This window comes from Pteropus vampyrus, unplaced genomic scaffold, assembly GCF_000151845.1.
Source record: "Pteropus vampyrus isolate Shadow unplaced genomic scaffold, Pvam_2.0 Scaffold47, whole genome shotgun sequence".
Classification (NCBI taxonomy): Eukaryota; Metazoa; Chordata; class Mammalia; order Chiroptera; family Pteropodidae; genus Pteropus; species Pteropus vampyrus.
In genome coordinates, this window is record NW_011888828.1 from 7,123,182 (window position 1) to 7,130,738 (window position 7,557).

Genomic DNA, 7,557 nt, shown 5'->3' on the forward strand with positions numbered 1-7,557 from the left:
CTGGTTAAAAGCACGTTGAAGGAATCAACGGAGCTCAGCAGTTAAGGGCGTGATCAAACAGCAGTGGGAACTGATTCTAGTCACAGCGAAACCCCAGGTGACCCAGGGCAAGTCACTGAACTACTCTGCTTCAAGGTTTTCGCACCTGGAAAGGGGGTCCACCTTGTTCAGTGACCACAAAGGGGGACTGCGAGGATTAGCCTGGTTGGCTAATGAAACCAAGGTGGAGGATGATGCCATGTGAGTCCTGGGCTGCTCTCCCAGCATGGGGAAGTCATCTTAGAAACCTCTGCACCTGTGCTCACGTCAGAACTCAGAAAAGGGTGTGAAGCAGGCCTCTGCCAAACTCGAAGATGAGGTCCTGCTAACACATCTACAGACTCAGTATGGACAGCATGCACAGGGCTGTGTTTACTTTTCAACCCCTCACAAGGCCTAGCACAGTGCCTGCCTCGTCATCATTCATTACATGCCAAATTGACTTCTGCTGCCACTTTCTCAAATTCCTACTACTTGGCCACCACCCCCATCTCCCAAACAAGGGGAGCAGGCTAAGAGAGGAGCAGGGCAGTCATCGGTTATGGTCACCTCCACTGTCCTGTCAGTTGGCATGTACCACTCTTGCCTGTCCACTTCCAGTCTTGTCTGCACTCTGGCAAACTGGATTCCAACGGTGAGTCAAAACAAAGCTGGTCAGTCGACAATGGAGACACTCAAGGTCACAAACAGGCAGCAGCTATTGGAATAAAAGCAGTGGATATGCAGAGCCCAGCGAGGTCAGGACCAACCCTGCAACCGTCAGGGTGGAGTCTAGCTCAACTACAGGGTAATCTTAGCAAAGGCAGTCAGAGCCATACTGCTGAGCACAGGGCCTCCAGAAAAAAGGTCACCAGAGACAAAAACTATGTCTTCCTTTCACCAACAATTTCTTTTTGTGAAGAGAAGAATGGTTAATGCACTTTGGCTGTAAAGAATAGCCCTGGCCACAGAATGGGCTGGGATTTGCCTCTGAATAGAAGAGCTAGCCAATACTCTGAGGATCATTTGCTCTAAGGACAAAGGTCAGTGTCGGCCCACAATCAGGGAACGGACTGGCCCTTCTGCCTGGAATGCTGAGCTGAGGTCACTCGTGAGTCTGTGTGATTACCAGACAATCCCCCGCCCCGCCCCCCCATCCCCCCGCCCCTAGAGGTTGCTTCTATTCTTATATATTATTATAGCCTCCAGGGCGATAAACCGTACACGCCAAGTCAATGCTGCCAGAGTTTTCAGACCTTAAGGCAATCTCTTAAACACTTATTATTTGTCACATAATTAAGCAGTCCCAGCATGCACTCCACACTGCCCTGAATAAAAAAGCTTAAGATGTAAACCAAATCTCAGTAACATTCCCTTACTGAATGCTAAGATGAGAACAGGAAAATCATACCACATGTCTGCCATCTGTATTTGTACTCGTCAACAGCTCTGTTTTGGGATAAACAGTTTCGAAGTCAGAATCAATTCAACTTGTTGGAAGATTAGCCAAAGAATAGCTCAGAAGACCAAAACAGAACATGAAGTCAAATAGTCTAAAAAAAATCAAGCGCAATTTCTGTTTCTCACTAAACGTTCTGTTTTGTCACAGCCCAAGAGAAAGAGCATGGCAGCCAGGACTTGGGGGCAGAGACAGGGAAAATGTATTTACTCAAGTGAAAAATTCTTCAACCTAGAACAAATGACTTTGCTACAATGCAACTGGAAATCATTCACTGACCTCCAGGAGACTACAGTCGAGAAAAAAGTAATTTCAGCATTTACACTTTGTTTCCCGGTTCTACTATGTGAGGGTATGTGTATGTATACACAGGGGACAGCTTGCGTTGGTGCAGTGCATAATACGGTCCTTTATTACCATAAAAATGGCAGCATTTCCCAAAGTCGATCTTGATTAAAAGTAGTTCCATGGTTGAAAACACTACTCCACCGCACGGCTATTAAAATAGAGAGATGGCAAGGGGAAAATAAAGACATACCGAAGGCGAGGCTGGGGAAGAAGAGAGCACAAATAGGAGGCTACAGACTGGGGGAGATAATAACGGAATTGCTTTTAGAAGCAGTTGATGTAAGTAAATGAAGGGACATGGCAACCTGGCAGCCTCACATATTCTAGGAAATGAGAACACGTATGCTCCACTTGGAGGGACATCTATTTTCTCCTTAAAAGAAGTCATTTATAAAGGAGCTAATTGCTGATTTGTACTTACAGAGCGGACCCTTTTCAAGCCCCTGTCAAGAAGTGATAAATTATTGAAGCACAGCATCGTTTTATTTTTGGTGTACACAAAGTTAAACCTCGTGAAATGTTTGTTCACCTTTTTTGAGTTATTAATTAAAAAATAATTGTTTCGAATTACTCTGTGATCTCCAAAATAAGGCAAGACAAAGTGCCACACGTACCTCTGCAGAGCCAGCTCCAGCCCCTTCCTCCCTCCTTCAATCAGGCAATTGTTTAAAACCACACCACTGGCTCCTGGAACAGAAATGCTGTTTAGACCGGGGAGGGTGGGAAGACGCAGGCTGATACAACGGTCACACAGTTGTCTGGTGTTCATTCAGCCACAGTGCCCAGATATATTTGTTGTTCCTAGAGACAGTGAAAACTGTTCAGAGAATGAAGCAGGGTTGTGGAAATCTCATTAATAAATTGTGAAAACCCTCTCAGCAGGAGTCACATAACACAGAGGGGCCGGCTTGTGCCAAGCAACGTAAATGCTTGGTGCTCTGTTCCCGGACGTCACACTCAAGACACAGCTCGGATTTGAGAGAGAGGCTTTCCAAACGCCCCTCCCTAAGTGAGAGTGAAGAGAAATTCTTACCCAGTCACGGTTTCCAAACTGAAGCCTGAACAAGTTTACAAACTCTAGTCTTTGCTTTAATCTGAATGACTTCCAGACAAGAGGTGCAGGGGTGGCTCCTCCCCTAATGTGTTCATTAACCGAGACGACACTGACGCCAATGCCCGCCAAAAGGAAGCAAGATCTAACCAACCTAACTGCATCCAAGGACGTGCAAGATGACTGACAGACTTGGCTTAAAGGGAACATTTTCACCTAACTGGCATATTGGGGACCTTTAGAATTTCTCCCCCAAACCAGTTCGGATTCCCGCTCCTTTTGTGGAAGTGCCACCGTTCTATTTTCTATCTAAGTGATCGAATCAAAGGCTGAACTTCTGACCTCGTGTCCCCTTTTTAGCCTCAGAATGAAACTGGATGCCTTTGCAGAACATTTTCACTCAAGTATTTTGTAAGACAGATAGAAGAGAATAGAGGAGGACAGCTCTAAAATATTTTAATTGTCATCATGTGCATCATTTTAGTCATTCAAATAAATAAAGCAATCAAATCCAATGACATTGCTCGAAACTTACATTAGAAACCATGTGAGGAGAAACAGATTTTTTTCTTTTTTTTATTCTTTTTGCATTCTGCACACTGACAGAGGTAAAAGAAAATGGCTGAAACTTAAATATGAAAGAATTCTTTACAATTAAATCCACAATTTTATACATTTATCTTATGTCAGTGAAAAGTCACCAACTATTATGAAATAGAACATTATATCAAAAAGAACCAAAAAAAATCTCATAAAAAAATATATCCAGGTATGAGAGGTATTGTACTTTTGGTGTCTTCACATCCTTCTCTTCTGTGTGCTTATATACAACACTGAAAAAAAAAAAGAAATTGAAAAAAAATGTTAAGTATCATAACTGTAAGTTTTAAAAGCAAACAGATTTTGGCCTGACACCTCTGCAAATTTTAAAGGAATTTTCCTACTACACCATAAATTCTGGAACTACTCTAAGGCTAATTTTACAAATCTAGACCTGGGTTTGGTGTCTTATAGGAGTGTGTTCTAGTCTTAGCTATACAATTGACTAACTGCAAACTGCCCGTATGAAAGTTACGGGAATCTAAGAATGTTTTATAATTATAGATATAATTATGCTTGTAGTAATGAATAAATCTGCCAGGCTAGACTTCAGAGTACAAATAAATAACACATTTTCATCCACAATATAAACTCTAAATTTGCTGTTTACTTTTTAAATTGCAACAGGATAAACGAGAGCTGAGGAGTTTATTAATTTTTTTAAAAAATACTGAAGTCCTTATTCTGAGTTCCCTGTTGAAGTACCAACTTTTGTTGTTATCCAAAGTTTTGCTTAGTTAGTCTTCCTGTGGCCACCCAAAGTGAACTTGTTAGGATACATGCTACGTAAGAATAAGATGAAATGTGATGACTGAGCCACCAGTCAAGCTTTCACTAGAGGTGTCCCTTCCCTCTACGCCGCATGCCGAAGTGAACAGGTGTTTTCAAAGTGAACATTAAGCCATGTCTGATAAGAGAAGTAGCACAGATTAACCGAGTCAGTCAGGACTCTCTTTAGGAGCAAGGGTGTGGGTCTGGGAATCTGCAGGTGACTACCACTGATTACACCCAGGCAAGACTTACGTGAGGAAAGCATCAGAATGATAGTAAAAACACTCGTGGGAAGCTGGACAAGTTCCAGATGTCCCATGCAAGTGACAGGATCTACCCTATCGCTCGCTACTCAGAGACCCTGCGACTGACTTGCTATCAGCGATCTTGAGATGGGGAAAAATCTTAACATTTCTTAGTAAATGGAAAAAGTCAAGTAAGGACAATATAAAAAGTAGGAAGAGAAATTCTACATGTTAGAAGAACCAGAGCAAATGAGAAATATATACAAAAGATAGGACGTGAAGAAATACGGTACTGTAAGAACAGGAGACAGAAGGCCTACGGTAAGTGAGGAAATTCAGTTCACAGCAGAGGTTCGACATTAAGGGGGCTGAAGAAGACACCGAACCTAAGGCATGCAGTTCAGTAAAGTCCAAACTCAAGATTCCCAGAGCTCCATTTGGGGAATGAGACCAACAAGTGGGGAGGGGTCAAGGGATAATTCCCACAGTTTTGATGTCTTCCCCTTTTCCACTGAAAAATTCAAATAAGACTTTACTGATAATGTTTTTAAACAAAGTACTTAAAAAGTAGCCATAATAATCACAGCAATATATCAGCTGTTAAAAAACTGAGTAACTTCAGAACCATAGTTCCTATTTTGTCATTTTTGCCAAACTAAAGGATATAATCGCCACAAAAAGCATATGAATACTTAACAGAGAAAGGACAAATAGGACAAGCAAAGTGGTAAAAGACACAAACCAAAGACAGCAGAGACATTTTGGCCACTCTACAGCTCCAGCTTCCAGTGTGAGAGGCAGTGTTGGGGGAATATAATAAAGCATGTTCAGAAGAGCAGAGTTCTGGGGCAGTACAGCCGTGCCCCTCAGTTCCTCAACAGTAAAGGGACGAGAGGAGAGGAATTTCTAGTCTCAAAATTCCACAAAGCAGCTAAAAAATAACTGGTCATGTTGAAGATCTGAGATATAAAACCTCCCACTGGTGATCCCAATTATAAACAAGAAGCCTTATTTCAGATGCTGTTCAACTGTAGAGGGAAGGAATACTACCATTGTTTCCTCGGATAAATGCGTCCCCATACTTATTCTTCAGTTGTCCATTTACATATTCTTCTGTCTGCTCCAAGGCTATATTCATGTAGCCATCCAGGCAAGCCAGGACCCCTGGAGACAGAGGGCGTCAAAGAGAAGATATAAAAGCAAATAAGAGTTGAAAATCACTGGGTTTACCTTAGCGCTGACAACCTCTTTATTCATTAGCTCTTACATGCTTAATATAAAAATTCACATTGTAAATGAAACTCAATAGACGAATGCATGAAAAAAGTCTTTACTCTATACCCATCTGAATATAGGCTAAGAAGCATATAGCATGAAAGCAGTCATGCGCTCGACTGCTAGCAGGAAAAACAATGAACTGCCACTTTTCTCATAGCATGTGTGATTACTACGGCAACTTTTAAAGCCTCCTCAAAAGTAACATAATAAAAATATTCCAAATAAAATACCATTCTTTGAAAGCAAAACATCGGAGTGGGCAATTATGCAAGAACAAGTGACCACGAGCCAAGACTCCTCACTACCAGTGGATTTCTTATTTAGCCACTAAGTGAAATACGGGTCTGGCAGATTTATTTCATTCTTTTACAACATCTACTGCAGCAGATGAATGTGCTCCAGGGTTAAGAGGAAGTCTCCACAATCTGTTAAAATAATAGAAGAGGAGACAGCAGGTGCTCCTGAAAGAACATCTTAAAGCTGTGAGTCACAGCGACGAGCAGCTTGAGAATACGAGGCAACATATTGCATTATCACACATCCCTGTCTTGTTACAGTTATAATTTTTTCAGATCCAGACTAATATAGAAAAATGGCCAAAAACATTCTAGGGAGCTTTCAAGGAAAATATTTGAGGGGAATCTTTTTAATTGTATTAAGGTGGTAAAAATTTTGCAAAATTTGACCTGATATTTCAAAAGATGAAAAAATATATAAGCCTCTCACTGAGTCTCTAAAGTAAAGTGGTATTTTCAAGGAAAAAAAAAACTTAAGTAAAAGCAAATACAACAAATTTGATTCTCATAACCAAGTTGATAGCTTCACTTAGCTTCAGCTTTGTAAATATGCTCCTCACTCTCTGCCTCTGCCCCCTTATCCTCTACACAAGAGTTTCTTTTCAAAATAGTGTGTGTGAGTGTGTGAGGGTGTGTGTGCGTGTGTGTGAGATGATAGTACAAGACACTAATCTAAGAGAATTCTGCTAAAAACAATAAACTTTCAAAGAATCGGAATGGACTGTGAATAATAACAATTATTTCCTATCAAAAGAAAGCTTAAGATACAACCTTAGAGTTTATTTCCTGCTGTATTAATTTTACGATTAAACCAAAATCACAAATGAGCAAGAAACTTAGGAGATACATGCAAATCTGTTTGAAAATTCATCAAAAGCATTTCAAAATGAAATGCTCACTTCTAATTAAAATATCTATTCTCATAGCAAAGGTTTTTTTTTTTTTTTAAGAAAAAGGTTCCAGGAGGTTGTAATTATAACCCCTTCTCTTCTCTAAGGGATAAACTACTAGGAATAACAGAAAACATTAAGTCTTCTTCAAACTTAAAGAGAGCTGGGTTTTTCATTATAAAGCTACAAAATAAGAGCATTCTTTACAGTAATGCTCTCAATGGCATACAACATTTGCTTTAGTAGTACAGAAGCCATGAACGACATTCATAAGAGAAAAATTATGATTGCTACTCACGAGAAGGTTGCTCAACCTCACTAGTAAACAAAGAAACATAAATGAGATATTACTTGTTGCCAATTAGAATGGAAAAGTTGAAAACAAGGGCTAAAAAAGGGGTGGTGAGAATGTAGGGAAGCACGAACACATCTGCCCTGATGGAGGGCCGTCTGACACGCTCTGACTCAGGAATCTTAGCCCAGGGAATTTATTCTAAAGAGAAACTTGGACAAGTGCTCAAGATACATGCCAAAGGAGCAAGTTGTTGATAATAGCAAAAAACTGGTAAACACCTAAATGTCCATTCGTAGGGAACTGGTT

At 40.7% G+C, this 7,557-nt stretch overlaps 1 protein-coding gene across 1 annotated transcript in view; it reads right to left on the reverse strand.

The window, feature by feature from the left end:
• Positions 1 to 3,315: 3,315 nt before the first annotated feature.
• Positions 3,316 to 7,557, reverse strand: part of LSM6 (LSM6 homolog, U6 small nuclear RNA and mRNA degradation associated) — an 11,782-nt gene continuing 7,540 nt past the window's right edge. Inside the window, exons 3-4 of the mRNA XM_011359412.2 lie at positions 5,543 to 5,656; positions 3,316 to 3,709 (exon numbers count right to left, since the gene is read on the reverse strand). Coding sequence (XP_011357714.1) covers positions 3,675 to 3,709; positions 5,543 to 5,656 — 149 coding nt within the window. The 3' untranslated portion in view covers positions 3,316 to 3,674. The remainder of the gene's footprint in view (positions 3,710 to 5,542; positions 5,657 to 7,557) is intronic.